The sequence below is a fragment of the Bos indicus genome, chromosome 4, assembly GCF_029378745.1.
Source record: "Bos indicus isolate NIAB-ARS_2022 breed Sahiwal x Tharparkar chromosome 4, NIAB-ARS_B.indTharparkar_mat_pri_1.0, whole genome shotgun sequence".
Lineage (NCBI taxonomy): Eukaryota > Metazoa > Chordata > Mammalia > Artiodactyla > Bovidae > Bos > Bos indicus.
In genome coordinates, this window is record NC_091763.1 from 56,216,307 (window position 1) to 56,237,626 (window position 21,320).

The 21,320-nt window shown below is 39.0% G+C and overlaps 2 protein-coding genes and 1 long non-coding RNA gene across 6 annotated transcripts in view; 1 reads left to right on the forward strand and 2 right to left on the reverse strand.

The window, feature by feature from the left end:
• The window catches only part of LOC109557428 (uncharacterized), a 19,920-nt gene extending 13,339 nt beyond the window's left edge, over positions 1-6,581 (forward strand). The window contains exons 2-3 of the long non-coding RNA XR_002180532.2: positions 6,109-6,290; positions 6,364-6,581. This is a non-coding gene — a long non-coding RNA (uncharacterized lncRNA). The remainder of the gene's footprint in view (positions 1-6,108; positions 6,291-6,363) is intronic.
• Positions 1-21,320, reverse strand: part of IFRD1 (interferon related developmental regulator 1) — a 55,329-nt gene that overhangs the window by 7,961 nt on the left and 26,048 nt on the right. For 2 of the 4 annotated variants that reach the window (XM_070787830.1, XM_019958746.2), the window contains exons 2-8: positions 10,619-10,723; positions 10,392-10,476; positions 9,541-9,665; positions 7,495-7,652; positions 4,697-4,747; positions 4,435-4,613; positions 4,238-4,346 (exon numbers count right to left, since the gene is read on the reverse strand). In XM_070787830.1, coding sequence (XP_070643931.1) covers positions 4,238-4,346; positions 4,435-4,613; positions 4,697-4,747; positions 7,495-7,652; positions 9,541-9,665; positions 10,392-10,476; positions 10,619-10,667 — 756 coding nt within the window. In that variant the 5' untranslated portion in view covers positions 10,668-10,723. Of the gene's footprint in view, positions 1-4,237; positions 4,347-4,434; positions 4,614-4,696; positions 4,748-7,494; positions 7,653-9,540; positions 9,666-10,391; positions 10,477-10,618; positions 10,724-15,402; positions 15,691-21,320 lie in introns of those variants that run through there. The other 2 variants (XM_019958745.2, XM_070787829.1) reach the window with 2 other exon arrangements.
• Positions 15,536-16,581, reverse strand: LOC139182716 (uncharacterized). Its single transcript, XM_070787832.1, has one exon. It carries the CDS (start codon positions 15,692-15,694, stop codon positions 15,536-15,538), a length of 159 nt encoding a protein of 52 aa, XP_070643933.1. The 5' UTR covers positions 15,695-16,581.

Here is a 21,320-nt window from a genome sequence, read left to right on the forward strand (position 1 = left end):
CACATAAATCAATATAGTTTCTACCCTCTGGTTCCCCAGACCCCAAGGCATGTATTCCCAGAACTCCAAATTTCTTTATACCAAAAGAGCAAAGCTATTAGTAATGCTTTTTAAAGCTCCTAATTTCTAATTTACTGGCCACATTTCAAATAAGCAACCAAGTATTTATATCAGGTGCACAACTCAAGTGATTAAATTATTTCAGAAAGAAAAATATTTTAATCCCTTTTGGAGGGAAGCCACAAAATATATTACTATTTGCTATGATCTTAAGTTGACTATAGGCTTCTTTATTACAGTTTAAATGGCTATACTTTTAAGAAGTCTATTTTGGGTGTTTTTCATCTCTAATTAAATTTTACAACCACATTAAAAACTAAGCAATGATTCAGAATTATTTAGTTGACCAAAACTAAAGCAGACAGAAGGTGAGACATCTCCAGCTCTAGTTAGTAACCTTCTTTGCATTAGTGGTAACAATCATTTAACTTATTCTATTAAAACAAGAAAACTCTTATTTCGGGCATTCTTCACATAGTACTGTATATATTTATTAATTGTTCCATGTCAAAAGGTACAGATGTAATTTCTGTTAATGCCTAAAATGAAAAATATTATTACACTCATGGAAAATAAGCTTGAAATCAACACAGATATTCTTTTAAGTACACAAGTATTTTCTTATTATCAGTATTTTAGAGATTGTATATTCTTAACTGTTCTAATGAATGTTTTCTTTCATCTTCTAATTCAACTTCCTATGGCTGAATTAGCTGGAAATGACACCTGTTAACAAAACTTTCATCTAGAAAAATGGTTACCAAAACTGAAAAGTTATTATTAAAACAGTTCAATGTTATGTTGATGTCTGTATTTATATTTCACTAAATTTGATTCCATCATAACAAAATAAGAATTGTTTTACTTGTAGAAATAAGTACATTTTAGGGACTAACAGTTTCCTACTTATTTCACTGGCTATTAGTTCTTTTGTACTATTCTCAAAAAAAAAAAAAAAAAAAAAGTATGGAAGATTTAAACATATATATGGGAGAATACACCAAAAATTAACCAGACTATGCATTACTGTAATTTGTTCTAAGAACTGGGAATCACTGCCAGTGGTTCTCAAGAATCTTATCTCCCAGCAGACATTTTTTTAATCAGAGGAATCTGATATAAAAAGGGGATAGTTAATACCATCCACATCTCATAAGTTTATGGAAAGGCCTAAGTAACATATATTTATATATTCTAAAAATACATAAAACACAGTACATAAATATCCATTATGCTATAGTTCTTTTATGATACAGCCTGTTTCAGTATAACAATTTAAATGCTTCAAACAGGTCTAAAGATAATTATTTCATTCCAAAATAACAGCTGTGATAAGTTAAATGGTTTCAAAAGTTGAGTGGAATTAAAATGAAATGAAACCACAGAAAACTTTGAGTTCAAGTACACAAGATGAGATGCTGATGGTCACAAAAATCATGCCCTACACTAGTATTTTCTATATAGTAGTCCCCGGAGCACTGATTGTAAACCAAATGAAATAAGCTGTACTAAGTGTTAAGAAATAAACATAGGGAAGCCTAACATTAAAACAGAGTTTGATCCCGCCCCACTTCACTGCAAAGCGCTGATTACTATTTCCAGAATGGTTTTATCTGACTACTCAACTACAAAGACTTTTATTCTTTCACTCCCGCTAATTGAGGCAGAATGTCTTTGTCAGGGTATGGAGACATTTTTACATGAGCCGGTTATCCTATAAAAATCAAGAAGTGAAAAGCATGTGATTTAAGGTCTGGGAAATGTGTTTTGAGTCCCCAGATTTTATTTCCACTGTGTCTCTGTCCTGAAGCACTGCCCCTGTCAGCTTAGGTGGAAGATGGAATAGGGAGAATTAGGGACGGTCTGAGAATACTGTATTTTGGTACAATTTCCTGAATTAGTTTATCACGTGGCCCTAAGACCTATAATTTAACCCACTAAATAGTCCTTCTCTTAGTTTAAGTTGCACTAGAGAGCGCCAAAAAGGCTACTACTAGAGTCGGACACGACTGAAGCGACTTAGCAGCAGCAGCAGCAGCAGCAGACTACTAGCAAGGGGGAGGTGATATGCAATTCAGCTAACAGTGCAGGAATAGCTACCACTTACACTGTACTTGGCACATGTTCCAACAACTCATGGAATGGCTACCCACTCCAGGATTCTTGCCAGGAAAATCCCAAGAACAGAGGAGCCTGGCGGGCTCCATGCAGTCCCATGCATACAGTCCAAGCTGTGGGACGTGACTGAGTGACACTTCCATGCACACTGTACTTGGCACCTGTTCCAACAACTTGTGAGGTATTAACTATTACCACCTCCACTTTAAAGGTAAGAATAGGACTTCCAAGGTGGTCCCGTGGGTAAGAATTCGCCTGCCAATGTAGGGGGGTGGCTTCAATCTCTTGTCAGTGAAGAGCCCACATGCTGCAGGGCAACTAGCTGGTGCACCACAACTGAGCCTGCGCCCCCTGCAGCCCACCTGCCACAACTAGAGAAGCCTGCCCACTGCAACGACGAGCCTACCAACCAAAACTAAGACCCAAGACAGCCAAATAAATAAATGAATATTTTTTAAAAGAAACAAACACAAAACTTACTTAACAAAAATAGCAAACAAAACACTTAAGTTCTGTTTTATAACACAGTTCATTTTTGTCTTTGACAAGGATTTGGTCAAATTAAACATGTTTGAGTGACTGCTCTTGACTATCACATATAATTTATTAAGTCAGAGAAGGTAAGATATGCAGGTGGCAATACTATTTACATTTATGCAAATTTAAACAAATTCAACATATATAATTTAAACTGCATCATTAGTTCACTTTTAGGATGCATTTCAAAGGAAAAAGAAAAGAAATGACCATTTCTAGTCAGTAGAGGAATACAAGGTTAAAAACTAGGACATCTGGCTTCTGTGCCTTGAGATTAAGAAGTTATTAACTAGTTCAATAAAATTAAATTGATTGCTAAACTTGAGTCCAATTTCTCACATATGGAGACTCATTCGCTACTGACAGTGTGAATAACTTACTTTTCATTCATACCAGCTATCTTTCAAAATAAGGAGAGTGGGTGGGGGGCAGCCAAACACAGGCCAAGAATGGAATGTGAAAAACCAAGGCAACTCAAAACATGTATTAATCTTATTTAGAATTATCCACTGTTAACTAACTTCTTTAATTGCAGAAAAGCATCATTCCAGAAAATTATCTTTCTCCTTAAATTGAAAAGCAGCTAGGAAGTAACCCAAGATTCACAATAGAGGTCACAAACCAGGGTGACCAACTGTTCCATATAGCTAGCCTAAGATAAAGGGCTTCAGGACATAGGACTTTTCAGTGCTAAACTTGGAATACCACCAGGATGGTGGATCATCTCTCGGTCACCTACCACAAACTCAAATACCTCCAAAAGCAAAATTATGGTATTTAAAAAAAAAGAAAAGAAAAAAAGCAACCATGAGTGGCCAGCGGTAGAGAACTACAAAGCACACAAGGCTAAAGGGACATGTTTATTTTCATCTTTGGCTTAGAAAGGACCTCCCTGGTGGCTCAGACAGTAAAGAATCTGCCTGCAATGTGGGAGACCAAGATTCCATCCCTGAGTAAGGAAGGTCCCCTGGAGAAGGAAATGGCAACCCTTGCCTGGAGAATCCCATGGACAGAGGAGCCTGGCAAGCTACATTCCATAGGATCACAAAGAGTCGAATAGGACTGAACAAATAACACACTTGGCTTAGAAAAGTTAAACATGATGGTAACTAAACTCATCTGACTTAATCCCAAATCTACATTGACATTGTATTTCATCCATTTGTCTGACATTTATTATAAGTGCCTGAATTACCTTAATGTGTCTCAGGTCTGAGAAATCCAAGCAGATCCAAAAGATTAAACAGGACGACTCTCCATGAGTAATAAGAGTGTACTTAAACTTCAGTTCTGTAGGCAGCAATGATTAAGTATAATGAACTACACTCAAATACTGCTCTACCAACCAACCACTATTGGTTTATGCTCTTATTAAGTATTACATCATCACTGCCAAGAAGCGGGACAACCAATCATTAGGTTCTCAAGTGGGCCATGCTCTTGAGTTACCATCCAATTCTTAATTGTGAGGGTAATGACAGAATAATGGTTCTTGTGGCATTTTCACCCATCAGATACTTACACTCTCCATTCCTCTGGCCAATTCAAACAGAAGTGCCAAAGATTCACCAGCAGCTATTCTCATGTTTACATCATCAGAAGAAAGGAGACTTGGAAGTTTATGGAAATGCCTGGAGAACAGCCAGTCATTACTATGTGAACACAACCAATTATATCAATAACTCTTGTTTTTATAAAATAAGAACAAAAAATACATACACCTCAAGCTTTTTCTTCACTTCATTGATTGGGCATATGGTCAGTAACAATGTCCACGCGAGAAGCGAGCTGATATGAAGTGCTGTATTAGGGGTGCTACAGATAACATTAGTGTCTTTCTCTTTGAGATAGGACTTGGTGAAGATATTTTCCAAACACTGCAGAGTTGAATACAGCTCCTAATGCATAAGAGCAGGAAATAAGAGTACCATCTTAAATGAGAAATGTGCAAATAACTGGATTCAAAAGGCTCTCTACTTACAGTAATGTCATCTGTGGCAATAAAACAGCAAACACCAAAGCAAGTTGCACACTAAAAAAAGCAAAAAATAAATCAGACATTAATTTTTGCCATTTTCTTATTAATTTTACATATTCCTGCTTTTATAAATTCAACGTGAAAAACTTATCAGCTACATGACTATGTTAGGTCCCAAGTATAGTATAAAAAGAAGGAAAAAACAGGGTTAAGAGTTAAGGGAAGTGGGCTTCAGCTAAAACCCAGTAAGGTCTGCTAGTAAACTTAAGAGTTCAACTTTAGCAAAGTTACTCCATTTCTCTTGGGTCTTCCTTCATTAATCCAGCAGATCATTTCAAGCCAACTCCAAAGATGCTTACTCTTTAGAAGAAAAGTTAAGATAAACCTAGACAGCATATTAAAAAGCAGAGGCATCACTTTGCCGACAAAAGTCCGTATTGTCAAAGCTATGGTTTTTCCAGCAGTTATACACAGATTTGAGAGCACAGAAGAACTGATGCCTTCAAACTGGAGAAGACTCTTGAGAGTCCCTTGGACTGCAAGGAGATCAAATCAGTGAATCCTAAAGGAAATCAACCCTGAGTATTCATTGGAAGGACTGACGCTGAAGTTGAAGCTCCAATACTTTGGCCACCTGATGCAAAGAGCCAACTCATTGGAAAAGACCCTGATACTAGGAAGGATTGAAGGCAAAAGGAGAAGAGGGTGGTAGAGGATGAAATGGTTAGATAAGATCACTGACTCAATGGACATCAATCTAAGCAAACTCTGGGAGATGGTGAAGGGAAACCTGGCGTGCTGCGGTCCATGGGGTCACAAAGAGCTGGAAACAACTGAGCGAGTGATGTCTTGTTCACAACAAGACATCCAAGATTTCCAAGGTAAAATCTACCTAATAAAACAGACTCAGTATATTTATATATAATCTACTTCTAACATTATAGGAGCCATTAATTCTCAGAACACTTGTGCTAATTATTTAAAAGCAGAATTTGAAATTTATAAGGCTTTATTACTCTTCAATTCCCTTTTCTCCATACGTTATCACTAAAATGCCCTCATGTTGTTCCAAGTACCACTAAGGTGTAAGTCTTTAAAGGCATCATTCATATGCCTCCAATTTCAGCGAGTTCTGTTTCAGTACTACGAGGACACTTGTAATATTAATCTGTTTGTTGCCACTCTTTTATTCTCATTAAGTTATTGTAAAAATTAGACACTGTTAAAATTCGAAAGTAGCTGAAGCATTATTTTCAGTAAAAGAAAATTTCAATACGTAATCCTCTCCTAAGTAAGCAGCAGAAGCCAGGACACATCTCCTAAGAGAAAAAAAGTAGGACTGCCTTCATTTAATAAAGATTCCTTCTACTAATATGCAGAAGAATGCCAGAATTTTGCTTTTTTTATATTCACAGCAAGAGTGAGAAGGATGAAGACAGTGCCTTGGATGACCACAACAATTCACACACAACCAAAACTAAGTGATCGCCCCAAATACCTAATCAACAGTGTTTTCTGTCAAACATTTCAAATGCCCCTAATACTCCTGAGCAGTTTTAAAGCTGCAAGAAACTAGCCGAAAAGGAACAACAGAAAGGTAAAGAGATTACTAACTACTGGGGGGCAGAGATTCCTATAAAGTTACCAAACTCCGACTCCTTTTCCTCTAGACTCCTCCCAGCATCTATACATACAGTTGGTAAAGCAAGGAACTCTCAGCAGAAGTGACCTGCCTCTGTCCTCCAGCTTTCCTTGTCTCACTACCACGGCTGCCACTTGAGAAGAACCTAAATGCAGGGCAGAGCTGCAAGATGGACATGCCGAGGGACCTTGCTGACCTGACTGGGCACTGATATGTACAAAAAATAAACTTTTATTAAGCCACTAAGACGTCAGGGTTTACCTGATAGAAACAGTAATGTCATTTACCTTGCGTGCATGGGTGCTAAGTTGCTTCAGTTGTGTCTGACTCTTTGCGATCCTGTGGGGTGTAGCCCACCAGGCTCCTCTGTCCATGGGAGTCTCTAGGCAAGGATACTGGAGTGGGTTGCCATGCCCTCCTCCAGGGGTTCTTCCCAACCCAGGAAAGTACCCAAGTCTCCTGCAGCTCCTGCATTGCAGGTGCATTCTTTACCACTGAGCCACCAGGAGAGCCCATCATTTACCTTAAGTAACATTAAAGAGGAGGCTAATAATTAGTATTAAAAAGTTTTAAACAAACTGGTTCTCTTGCTAGAAAAACAGCTTAAGACTCAAATTCACTAACAATAAATTCTTATGACCTATTAAGGCCCGTAAGATTCTTAACATCCATTAAGATTCAAATCCACTTCCTAAATCCACTAAGACTGCCTCATATTTTTGTAATAAAGCAAAAGATGTTTTGTGTGATCATTTAAATTGCTTATTTAGCATAACAGAAACGAACAACCAACTCCTCCACCAAAATTCACAATCTTACGTATGTAAGTGGTAAATATCAATTAGAAAATGAAAGCTTTTCCAAACCCCCCAAATCAGATGAATATTTCAAAAGTCAGCTTTCCCTACATCAACCATATCCAACCATGTAACTACAGCACTCAGCTCTTTCATAAGGACTGCTCTATAAGGGATGTTCTATTGAGCAACAGAAAATTTAAGAAAAGAACTGTCATATTGAGTCTGCTCACTAAAAAACAAATGAGAATAAAATGATAATAAAAACCTTCTATATTTTTGAAGATGCTATTTTCCTAGATTATCACAAGGTCTGAGTATCATGCCTAGATAGATCTATAGTTTAAAAATTCTGTACTTACAGTTTGCCTGGCCTGGATACTAGCTGTTCCATCACAAATTATTTTCTTCAGGATTGGTCCAAGAGTCTTTAAAACCTCTTCACTTTCAATTCCAGGGCCCAACTGAATACAAAGAACAGATGCTAATGCTGCAGCTGCACGCTGCTCATCACCTTTACCTATAAAAGAAGTCATCAGCAATTATGACATTTTCAGTAGACTTCTTAAGGCAGCAATTTCCCAAATTTGTTCTATTTCAAAATAGCATCTACCAATTATGAAACTCAAAGTACGCTCAAGGCTTTGGCATGACCTATAAATCTAGTGAGGTTAAAGAGCTCAAGCTCTGGAAGCAGGCCACACTTGAATCCTAGATCTATCACATACTAGCCAAATGACCTTCAACCATTACTCTTATTCTCAAAACAGTTCCTCATCTGTAAAATGGAAATTAACACCTATTTTAAAGAAGAGTACTGTAACAGGTCAGCAACATAATGCATTTCAAGCTAATCTGACTTTCTAAGTCCTTCATGAACTCACAGAATAGTGCACAAATAGCCCTTGAAATAACTTGTCAAGCATTTCAGATGTACACAGCCCATGAGGTAAACTAAATCTTCAGGACTTTCCTCCACCAATATTGTTTTAAATAAGCAAGGGCTTAAAAACAGGTATTCTTGGGAATTCCCTGGTGGTACAGTGGTTAGGACTCCACATTCTCAGTGTAGAGGGCTTTTTTCGTTCGATCTTTCGTCAGGGAACTAAAGTCCCACAAGGTGCATGGCACAGCCAACTATAAATAACAGAGTCTTTAAAACTATACAAATACATTAATATAAGTGATTGAGTGAGTGAATGAAGTCACTCATTTGTGTCTGACTCTTTGCAACCCAAAAGAGTGTACCTGCCAGGCTCCTCCATCCATAGGATTTCCTAGGCAAGAACACTGAAGTGGGTTGCCATTTCCTTCTCCAGGGGATCTTCCTGACCAGGGATCAAACCTGGGTCTCCTGCACGGCAGGCAGATTCTTTACTGTCTGAGCCACCAGGGAAGCATGTTAATATAAAGGTAAGTGTAAATTAACTCTCTTGAGAACTGTATACACCAAAGGGTTTGCATAAATTTTGAATTTAAATTATTTGATAAATGTCTATGCAGGTTGTAAAGAAATTTTAATAGGTCTAGTCCAACTACCTTATAGGATACAGTTTCAATATAAATACTTTTAACAAAGCCATTGTAGTATCTCGAAGAAGTTGGCTCTGCTATCGACTATACCAATAACAAGTTATATAACTTTAGACCAGTCTCGCTTTTCCTAGGCCTTTCATTTCTCTGCACAGTGAGTGGTAGATTAGACCAAAGGTTTCCAAACACCCATTCTTGACAAAGCTTTCACCTGAGGGAAAATGAGAATAAAGACAAATGTTCTTACTTGGCAAAATAATTAAGCTGGTATCCCCAAACTTTTTGAATTCTGGCATTTTCTAAAATTGAAAGTCTCTGATAATACTAGACTTAATCTTTAAGGTCTCTCTTTATTCTCAAAAGTTCTTTCATCATAGAGATCCTAATATGAATTCTAGAATCTCTATGACAAAGTTCAAGAATTCAAATATTCCAAGGGATATTCTGAAATGATGTAACTGAAAGTATGATCAATGTTTTAAATAAGAAAATGAGGTAGATAATTATGATACTGTTTTAATTTTAGAAAAATGAAGTAGGATGGCTTTTTAAATAATACTTTTTGTTGACATTTGACACAGTTTTCAAGCCTTTGTTATGTACAAGAGAATGGCAAACACCTCTTTTAATACAACTGAAGTTGACAACCCACCCCAATCTTTCCTAATTTCAAATGCTTACTACATTTTTACATTTTGAAACTAGTTTCAAAAGCTAACAAGTTTGATTTTGATTACTAACAAGACTGATATATTCCCTGTCAGGTACAAGGTTACAAGAGGGAGCCAGACTTTTAGTGCTATTAACAAATGTTACTGCACAGAAGGCAGCAAATTCCTTTTAGGTTCTGTGACTGTGTAAAGTAAGGACATTACCTTTTTTCAGGCAGCGCTCAATGCTATCAGTTAAAGTCATTCTTCTTTCCAGAATAAATTCATAGAGCATCTTTGAAGCCAGTGCATTTTTAATACCTTCAAGGGCTGCCTGCCTTGTTTTCGCACTATTTAAAAGAAAATATAAGAGAAAGAAGATACAGCTGGAGTGTACCATCAGTCAATGAGACTTGTAAAAGCCTAATTTCCTCTAAATTTTTTCTATTTATAGACTTTTTAACATATAATTTTCATGTTCACACCACTTTTCAAATAATAATTTAATTTTCATCTACAACTCACCCTACTACATATCATAGCATTTTTCTGCTTATTCATTTAATAACCACAACATTAAATGGCCACATAGAACTTCATAGTTTCAGTGTATAAGGCATGTTCTTCTACATTACATATTCAAGTAAACACGTATTTTTTTTTTTTAACAGTACAAAAGTCCAGAGATCCTGTTTGCATCTTCTGGGGTTTTTAATTCCATTTGTTTCAATTTCCTTCCAGAGTTACTGTTAAGTAAGAAAACAATCTGGCTTTAGTATTTCTCAATAGCTATCCCTTCTAGTTGAAGATTAACTTTTAATTCAACAAATACACTTCAATTATCAAACACAGATATGTGCTCTTATTCTAGAACAACAACTAATCTATTAATCTAAATTCTAGTGGCATGTTCCTATCTACATTAAAAGCCCAAAAGCCCAAAAAACAAAATACCCAAAGTAAACAAATCAAGTTTTAGGAAAACATAATGCTCAAAGAAATAACTGCACATATTTTATATAAAAGGTGGCTGATCAAAATCACCCAGAATGAAAACAGCTTCCAGTAATTCCCACCTCTTATCCAGGGTCAGGTCAATGAATCCCTTCAACTTATACTCTAAGTCTTCTTGAGTTCCTTCCTCATCAAGGACTTCTGGCCCTAAGGAATAATAAAACCAACCACTGTACTTTAAACAGAAAAAAGCAGATAGGGAAAAGTAATAGAACATTTAGCTACAAGAATTCCTCGACCTAAAACATCCTTTTATCTAACGTCGCAAATCTAAACTGAAAACTCATACCATCTTCAGCAAAACTGGAAGGATCGCTGTAACCACTGCAATGGCTCATTGTTTCAATCGATGCATCCTCATCACTAAAAGGTTGAACATTTCGATGCTGGCCACCTAGTAGGTAAAAGAGAGTGGAGGTAAATGATTTTGTTGTCATATATGCAAATACTTAACTTGGGAATTTTAAAACTTACTTAAAAACAAGCCAGCAATAAAAACCCAAACTTACTAAGAGATAATTTTTTTTTAACAAAAGAACACACTTAAATATTCCTAATATAAGTCAATTCACCTACTATGTATTATTTCAGAGCACCAACTATTTACAATATACATCAACTGCAGAAATATATCAATCATCTAGTATGTGACCATTTTTGGTAAAAAAAGAAAACAAAAAACAGTATTACGGATAAAAAAACTACTTCCCAATTACTTCAAATCATGAAGACGATAAAAATAGATCAACATAAAAATAAGACAAATGTATTTTCCAATGAGAATAACATTAACTGGTGAACGGGTTAGTTTTTAGGTTACACATGTCTTAATACAAAGTGAAATTTGAGTTGTGGGATGGTAGTTTTAAGTAAGACAATTTGAATTGAGAGGATCAAAAAAGTTTAAGATAGAAGTTTTAGATGCTGACAAGTGGATCCAACATGGCACAGAAAATAATGACAGCAACTGGATGAAGTGACTGATAGATAAAGAACTACAGTGTTGGTAAGATGTGTAAGAAAATACTAAGAGCTCTGATGGACTATCTACATGATATCCAGTGCAGTGAACTACAGGATTTTTGTTCCCAAGTCATGGAAGACAGAAGAGCTGAGAAGTCTTGCGAACTAGCATACAAATAACTTAAGAGGCAGGACTATGAAATGGTCCTCAAGCACTGCACAGAGGCCCTCCATACCAGCACTCTATGGTGGACTTCACAGGGCCAAGTCCACTGGAGAAAGCATCTGTTCAAGAGTCCTCTTAACAGAGTTGTCTCATGTTTGCAAGTAAAGAATTATAGGCAAGATGCAAGCTGATAAATTGTAAGCATGGTGTGCTTAAAATTGGGAATCTGCTTTGAAGACTTTGAGCAATGTTCAAGACTTGACTTTTTTCACATGCCAATTTCAGAAATGACTACAGTATTTTAAAAACCTACTTTACTGTAGTGACTAGTGACTAAGCTGGATGATGACTTTCCTACTATGATGGATGCCCACGTTAACATTTGTTCCTAGTCACTCCCTTGGGAAGATTGATAGTGCTCTTTCAAAGTTTGTGTATTTTTGGTCAATTAAGAGTTGAATTTTAAGACCTTAAAAAGACGTTTCGGTATTTGATATAGCATAAAAAGCCTGTTAGACAAATCACGTTCAAAAGAAATGTTCTAATATACCCAAAAGTTTTAAAATATCAGTGCTATTATTAAAAAATTAAAATCTTTTTTTAAACCAGAATCTTCCTCTCAATTTCATTAATCTAAGGAATAAATCTATATTCTTAGTCACTGTCATTTCTAATTATTTTTGTTTTGTGGGAATTTCATATTAATAGAAAGATTATTCAGTCATCAATTACACTGAGCACTCAGTTAAAAGAAGTCCCCAATTCCACCCTAAAAGTGACCATGAGTCACCTGATTTAACTCTGAGTTCCAATCAAAGATTGCATTAAATATCTCTTAGGTCTCTATGTTCAAGAAATCTGTATCATTTAATACACCTTAAGAAAGGCTTCGGAGAAGGCAATGGCACCCCACTCCAGTACTCTTGCCTGAAAAATCCATGGACGGAGGAGCCTAGTAGGCTGCAGTCCATGGGGTCGCTAAGAGTAGGATAGGACTGAGCTACTTCACTTTCACTTTTTACTTTCATGCATTGGAGAAGGAAATGGCAACCCACTCCAGTGTTCTTGCCTAGAGAATCCCAGGGACGGGGGAGCCTGGTGGGCCGCTGTCTATGGGGTCGCACAGAGTCGGACATGACTGAAGCGACTTGGCAGCAGCAGCAGCAGCAGCAAGAAAGGCTTCTCAAAAATTCTGAGTATAATTAAGCCTGTTGCTGTCTTTTTTATAGCTTTAAAAAATCAAAACAGAGATGAGGCTTTAGCAGATTTTTAAATCAACACAGGAAGCAAGTAGCCTTCAAATCTGCTTGCTTTCCAAAAGAGAATAAAGTGTGCCAATCAAAGAAGTGAAGTATAAAGAATAAGCAATGAACCCAAGACACCAAAACTTCCTAATCATAGTGCTTAGGAAAAAATAAACAAATAAACAAAGACCTATGACATCATATTCTATTTTTGGATCTGTCTTCATGTGTTTTCATGATCTGAAGTCATGGCAATAGTTGAGTCATCTGCTTAACTTCCACTAATATTTATCCACAAATCATCTTTTATTTTTCACATTCAGTCTATTTTTAAACTGTCAAAAAGAGTTTCCTATCCAGGTGTTATTCAGCTCCCTTCTCTAAGTTTCAATGATTTCCCAAAGTTCAAGGGGAAAGAGATTATTAAAAAAAAAAAAAAAAACCAAGGGGAAAAAACCCTGTATGAGTATCTAATATATAGGTCACACTCACCCACCTTGTGTTCCTAATTACCATTAATGAGGTGGCCTTTTAGACACATTAAGTCCTTACTTCTTAAAGGGCTTTCTTACTAACAAGGTTTTGTTCTTTCCTAAAAATGCTCTCTTCAAAATAAGTGCTATGAAAAACACACACACTTGAACAACAGGTCAATTTTATTAGCTTCCTGGACCCCCTCCACTAACTTAAAAAGTATTTAAATGGGAAACCCAAGACGATAGACAGAAGTTGGTTATTTCTTGGTTGTACCTGTGAAGATTTCACATGAATCCCATTTCTTCTACAGATGATATTTAAAAATACCAGTAAGGTAAGAGACTTTTAAGTACAAGTTTGTGAAAATTTTCCATCTCTTCTACTCAACTATTATTTATTTGAGTAAGTAATATTCAGGTGGAACCAACTTAACCTTTTCAAAAAGTAAATCTCACCCCCAAGCCCCAATCAGAGGCAAGCACAGCTAACAAGTTCTAGTGTAAATGTCCAAAGATAGTCAAAGCATGTATAGTTTTATAAACTATCAAAGAATTGTTTTCCTGCTGCTGAAAAGTCACAAATGAGAATTTCGAAGTAAAATTTGAAAGGCAAGCCCCCACTGCCTTCTGAGATTATTCTCTAAGTACCAGGAAGGAAGGAGGCTGGACAGGAAGCTTCAGAAGGCAATACATGTTCCTTAGCGAATCAAGGAGGCCATTACCATTTTCAAAATGACTTTAGCTTGCTCCATCTCTGTGTTTGTTTCAACAAAAGGTAAACTTGAAGAATTAAAATTAATACGGACTTTCTAGACAGAATTTAAATGTTTACTTCTGACGAGAAAACGAAGCAGAAAGGTAAAGAGGTATCAATTCACACAGCAACTAGATGTATTTTATATTTTGATCAAGAATGAACTTCATGAGCACCGAAAGCAAGCATTCAATCAAAATAAAGATATAAAAAGGGGGGGCTGCATCTATAATAATTCATTTCTACTGTCAATGATTAAATATTTAATACATGATAGCAAGCTTTCGTCTTGCTTTTTAAATTATCAGTTGCCAATTCTTTAAAAAAAGACTGGCCTATTTATTTGCTAAAGAACAAAGGCATATCATTCTGAGGGTTAAAGTAGCAACAGTATTCACAAATATATATGGCTAATAGATTCGATGTGATAACATCTGAGGTAATTTTAATTTCAAAGTTTCAATAAAGCAATTATTAAGTGAGATGATTTTACCGGGTTTAACACTAGCTTTCAGTATGGTGTGTCTCGTTGGAGTTTTTGCTTGAAGTCATTTTTTCTTAGCCGTATAGTTAGGACTAAAAAATCATTAATTCAGTTAAGCACCTACCCATCCAGGAAAAGTTTCGACTTTGCAAAGAGGAATCAAAAAAAAAAAAACTAACTAAACTTTTGGCTAACTGCAATCTGAGCTCCTCACCACTCCCGCCTATTCCGGGCTCCCAGCGGAGAACCTACAAAATACTGCACAAAGGAGCACGCAGTTTCTGCCCCCGGGAGTAGGAGCTGGCTTCGACGGGTCGCCCGAGAGCTGGGGGCTCGGGATTTGTGCGGGTGCCAGATAGAGGTAGGAGCAGAGTCTACGCTGGGACAGTGGATCCCAGCCTCTGGCGCCTCGGCCGGGCCAGGTGCACACGTGGGATGCACAGAAAGGCAGCCGAATGGGATGCCACATGGGCTCCTCTGCGTCACCCCGGCTCCACCGCGCAAGGCCCAGGCCGCGTGACGCAAGAGCCGGTCCAAACCCGCCGGACGTTTGGCATTCCCGAGAACTCCATGTTGGAGCCGAGTGGTCAAAGGTGACCAGTGACAGCATGGACACAACTCCAAGCTCGGCACCACCCTCTGTCAAAGAGAGCTCTAGAGAGCCAGTACCAGTCTCTGAAAACACTTCCTCTCCCGCCCAGCTCCCAGTCACCCCCAACCCCGACCCATTCTCAGGCGCAAGAACCCATCTGCCCCTCTCCCTGCCCCGCGGCCGGTGCCCAAGAGTTCGGTTCGCACGCCAGATCCAAATCGCGCGAGGTTCCGCTCCCAGGGCACGCTGGGAAGCGTAGTCCGCCGGCCACGCCAGGCGCCCCGCCAACGCATACGTCTAGAGGCATAGAACTACAACTCCCAGGTGCCCAAGGCAAAGCGACTCGCCAACCCGGCCGGTATCTGGGATGCCGGCGGCGGGGATACTTTCTTACCTGCTGTCGCCGCCGTCGCTGCAGCTGCCCCTGAGCCGCCGCCACCACTGCCACCGCGGTGGGAAGTGTTCCGCTTCTTATTCTTCGGCATCGTGGGACGCCCGGTGCCGCCTAAACTCTAGCTTAGCGAGGATCAGCCGATGGAGCTGCACTTTTTACTCGTGCGTCTGTGCGACGGGCGGCTGAGAGGCGAGTCCTCGGCTAACAACAGAGGCGAGAAGCGGCGCGGGTAAGAGTGGGCGATGGCGGCAGCAGAAATCCCCGTGAAGAGCTGTGATCGGAAACGATACATGTTTCTCTCTAGCGCGGGAGCTAAGGCGGGGCGGGTGAGGCCACGACGCCTTAAGTAGTAGGACCGCCGCCTGTCGTCACCATCAGTGGGCGGGACTCGAACTCTCACTAGCCAATCCCCATATGTCTCCCCACCAAAGGCCGACTTCGGGCGGGCGAACGATGCTCACCACAGATCCCATGCCGCAAGTCTTCCAGCGGCGCCCGAGGAGCCGGTCTTCGTTGTGTGCTGAATTATGGGATATGTAGTCGGCCCTGTGGAGCCGCCTCCCAGCTCCTCCCAACTGGCTTTTCTGCGCACATGCTTCCTTTCTCGTGACCCTTCCTCTGCCTGCTGGCGGCCCAGCGTTGGAATTGACGGAGGTGGCCGCCGGCGGTGAGCAATGCTGCGGGTATGCCACATGACGACAGCCAGCTTCCAAGTGGGAGCTACGCAATCCGCGTCACTGGTCTGACTCGAGACTCGCATTCTTCTCTAACATTTCCCTTGCTTGCGGCCTCTGCCCTGGCACAGAATCCCCTCTTTGGGAACATTTCCGTGGTTTTAGTAGTTGAATTAGTTTAGCGATCATCAGTATCTATAACTGAATTGTGGTTCAGGGCTATGTGCCTCTCCTCACCTTCAAAAAGATGTGCTTTAATCTGCTGGGGCTTCCCAGATGGCTCAGCGGGTAAGGAATCCGCCTGCAACGCAGAAGACAGAGACTTGGGTTTGATCCCTAGGTGGGGAAGATCCCCTGGAGAAAGAAATGGTGACCAACTCCAGTATTCTTGCCTGGAAAATCCGATCGAGAGAGGACCCTGGCAGGTTACAGGCCATGGGATCACAAAGAGTCGACACCACCGAGCACAAGGCACATTGACAATCTTAGTCGTGTAGTTCTTGTATTTCTCCTATTCTAGACTAGAAAGATCTGGCGACTCAGATTTCTATGAAAGAGTGTGTCCTTTGACAATTCTTCCTGCCAGTTAGGAGGTCAGTCTGGGATAAGTATTGGGTTTGGGGAATTTAACAGCTGGTAAAACAAACATGAGCTATAAATACCAATAATCTCAGCGTTTTTTTGTTTTATTTTCCAAGGTGAGTCTAAGATCTGTCTTCCTTGTTACATTTGTTACATATTTAGAACCTGTTATTGAGTTCATATAATATACTTATGACAGACTGAACTCACTGACTCACTTCAATGTAGGTGATTCATCCCCCACTCCACCTCTCTCCTGAGCTGCTTCTCTTATTTTCTTTTCAATGGCATGTAGCGCATTTGCACCTGAATGTTCCATATGCACTCAATCCAGTTTCTTGAATACTGCATTTCCCTCTCCCTGTCTTCCTTTCATGTGTTCACAGTTAATGCTCTCCTCCAATATGCCCAAATTGAAACCTGGTTTCCCTAAAACAATCAGTTTTTCCATAAAACTCCTGAATTCGTAAGCTCTTCTCCAATCACACATGACCTCAGTTGGTGCCTGGGTATTTTAAAGGATCTGATGGCATTAGGGGGAGCCTGGTGGGCAGCTGTCTGTGGGGTCGCACAGAGTCGGACACGACTGAAGCGACTTAGCAGCAGCAGCAGCATGGCATTATGCTATCTCATGCATGATAATGTTGCCAAATTTATTGATATCTCCCCTATTTTACTAATTCACATGATTTAGTAGTTGCTCAAAAACGTTTTTGGTTCCCATAACCAATATATTAAATGCCAGTCCTCTTCCCCTGGTCTGGACTCCCTCTGCAGCCCATATTTCACTGCTTCCTGGTACATGCCCTGTACTTCAACCACACTGCCCTGCTCCTCATTTCCAGTACACAGCTCTATTCTCCTACCGCCATTTGATCATTCATTGTCCAGTGTTCTTGTAATGCTCTTCCTCCCACCTTCACCTTAGAATGTTATTCATCTTTCAAGATTTAGTTCAAATTCTATTTCCTTCTGTTAGAGAAAGACAAATACATGATACCACTTCTATGTGAAATCTAAAATACAATACAAATGAACCTATTTACAAACCAGAAACAGACTCACAGACTTAGAAAACAAATTTACGGTTAGCAAAGGGGAAAGGAAGACGGATAAATTAGGAGTTTGGGATTAACATATAGACACTATTAGATATAAAATAGTCAACAAGGACTGATTGTATAGCACAGGGAACTCTACTCAATATTCTATAATAACTCTATTCAGTACTCTGAAAAAGAATAGATATATGCATATATATAACTGAATCACTTCACTATACACCTTAAACTAACAACATTGTAAATCAACTATACTCCAATACAAAATAAAATTTTTCACCTTGCTTATAATTTCCTTGTTGTGCAGAAGCTTTTAAGTTTAATTAGGTCCCATTTGTTTATTTTTGCTTTTATTTCCAGTATTCTGGGAGGTGGGTCATAGAGGATCCTGCTGTGATGTATGTCGGAGAGTGTTTTGCCTATGTTCTCCTCTAGGAGTTTTATAGTTTCTGGTCTTACATTGAAATCTTTAATCCATTTTGAGTTTATTTTTGTGTATGGTGTTAGAAAGTGTTCTAGTTTCATTCTTTTACAAGTGGTTGACCAGTTTTCCCAGCACCACTTGTTAAAGAGATTCTCTTTAATCCATTGTATCTTCTTGCCTCCTTTGTCAAAGATAAGGTGTCCATAGGTGCATGGATTTATCTCTGGGCTTTCTATTTTGTTCCATTTATCTATATTTCTGTCTTTGTGCCAGTACCATACTGTCTTGATAACTGTGGCTTTGTAGTAGAGCCTGAAGTCAGGCAGGTTGATTCCTCCAGTTCCATTCTTTCTCAAGATAGCTTTGGCTCTTCGAGGTTTTTTGTATTTCCATACAAATTGTGAAATTATTTGTTCTAGCTCTGTGAAGAATACCGTTGGTAGCTTGATAGGGATTGCATTGAATCTATAAATTGCTTTGGGTAGTATACTCATTTTCACTATATTGATTCTTCCAATCCATGAACATGGTATATTTCTCCATCTATTAGTATCCTCTTTAATTTCTTTCACCAGTGTTTTATAGTTTTCTATATATAGGTCTTTAGTTTCTTTAGGTAGATACATTCCTAAGTATTTTATTCTTTTCATTGCAATGGTGAATGGAATTGTTTCCTTAATTTCTCTTTCTATTTTCTCATTATTAGTGTATAGGAATGCAAGGGATTTCTGTGTTGATTTTATATCCTGCAACTTTACTATATTCATTGATTAGTTCTAGTAATTTTCTGGTGGAGTCTTGAGGGTTTTCTATGTAGAGGATCATGTCATCTGCAAACAGTGAGAGTTTTACTTCTTCTTTTCCAATTTGGATTCCTTTTATTTCTTTTTCTGCTCTGATTGCTGTGGCCAAAACTTCCAAAACTATGTTGAATAGTAATGGTGAAAGTGGGCACCCTTGTCTTGTTCCTGACTTTAGGGGAAATGCTTTCAATTTTTCACCATTGAGGGTAATGTTTGCTGTGGGTTTGTCATATATAGCTTTTATTATGTTGAGGTATGTTCCTTCTATTCCTGCTTTCTGGAGAGTTTTTATCATAAATGGGTGTTGAATTTTGTCAAAGGATTTCTCTGTATCTTTTGAGATAATCGTATGGTTTTTATTTTTCAATTTATTAATGTGTATTACATTGATTGATTTGCAGATATTGAAGAATCCTTGCATCCCTGGGATAAAGCCCACTTGGTCATGCTGTATGATCTTTTTAATGTGTTGTTGGATTCTGATTGCTAGAATTTTGTTAAGGATTTTTGCATCTATGTTCATCAGTGATATTGGCCTGTAGTTTTCTTTTTTTGTGGGATCTTTGTCAGGTTTTGGTATTAGGGTGATGGTGGCCTCATAGAATGAGTTTGGAAGTTTACCTTCCTCTGCAATTTTCTGGAAGAGTTTGAGCAGGATAGGTGTTAGCTCTTCTCTAAATTTTTGGTAGAATTCAGCTGTGAAGCCGTCTGGACCTGAGCTTTTGTTTGCTGGAAGATTTCTGATTATAAGCAAGGTGAAAAGACAGCCTTCAGAATGGGAGAAAATAATAGCAAATGAAGCAACTGACAAACAACTAATCTCAAAAATATACAAGCAACTCCTACAGCTCAACTCCAGAAAAATAAATGACCCAATCAAAAAATGGGCCAAAGAACTAAATAGACATTTCTCCAAAGAAGACATACAGATGGCTAACAAACACATGAAAAGATGCTCAACATCACTCATTATCAGAGAAATGCAGATCAAAACCACTATGAGGTACCATTTCACGCCAGTCAGAATGGCTGCGATCCAAAAGTCTACAAGCAATAAATGCTGGAGAGGGTGTGGAGAAAAGGGAACCCTCTTACACTGTTGGTGGGAATGCAAACTAGTACAGCCACTATGGAGAAGAGTGTGGAGATTCCTTAAAAAACTGGAAATAGAACTGCCATATGACCCAGCAATCCCACTGCTGGGCATACACACTGAGGAAACCAGAATTGAAAGAGACACGTGTACCACAATGTTCATCGCAGCACTGTTTATAATAGCCAGGACATGGAAGCAACCTAGATGTCCATCAGCAGATGAATGGATAAGAAAGCTGTGGTACATATACACAATGGAGTATTACTCAGCCATTAAAAAGAATACATTTGAATCAGTTCTAATGAGGTGGATGAAACTGGAGCCTATTATACAGAGTGAAGTAAGCCAGAAATAAAAACACCAATACAGTATACTAAGGCAATGGCAACCCACTCCAGTACTCTTGCCTGGAAAATCCCATGGACAGAGAAGACTGGTAGGCTGAAGTCCATGGGGTCGCTAAGAGTCAGGCACGACTAAGTGACTTCATTTTCACCTTTCACTTTCATGCATTGGAGAAGGAAATGACAACCCACTCCAGTATTCTTGCCTGGAGAATCCCAGGGACAGAGGAGCCTAGTGGGCTGCCATCTATGGGGTCGCACAGAGTCGGACACGACTGAAGCGACTTAGCAGCAGCAGCAGCAATGCATATATATGGAATTTAGAAAAATGGTAACAATAACCCTGTGTACGAGACAGCAAAAGAGACACTGATGTATAGATCAGTCTTATGGACTCTGTGGGAGAGGGAGAGGGTGGGGAGATTTGGAAGAATGGCACTGAAACATGTATAATATCATGTATGAAACGAGTCGCCAGTCCAGGTTTGATGCATGATACTGGATGCTTGGGGCTGGTGCACTAGGATGACCCAGAGGGAGGGTATGGGGAGGGAGGAGGGAGGAGGGTTCAGGATGGGGAACACAGGTATACCTGTGGTGGATTCATTTCGATATTTGGCAAAACTAATACAATATTGTAATGTTTAAAAATAAAATAAAATTAAAAACAAAAAAGAAAGAAAGATGGTAAAAATAACCCTGTATACAAGATAGCAAAAGAGACACTGGTGTGTAGAACAGTCTTTTGGACTCTATGGGAGAGGGAGAGGGTGGGATGATTTGGAAGAATGGCATTGAAACATGTATAATATCATATATGAAACGAGTCGCCAGTCCAGGTTCGATGCACGATACTGGATGCTTGGGGCTGGTGCACTGGGATGACCCAGAGGGATGGTATGGGGAGGGAGAAGGGAGGAGGGTTCAGGATGGG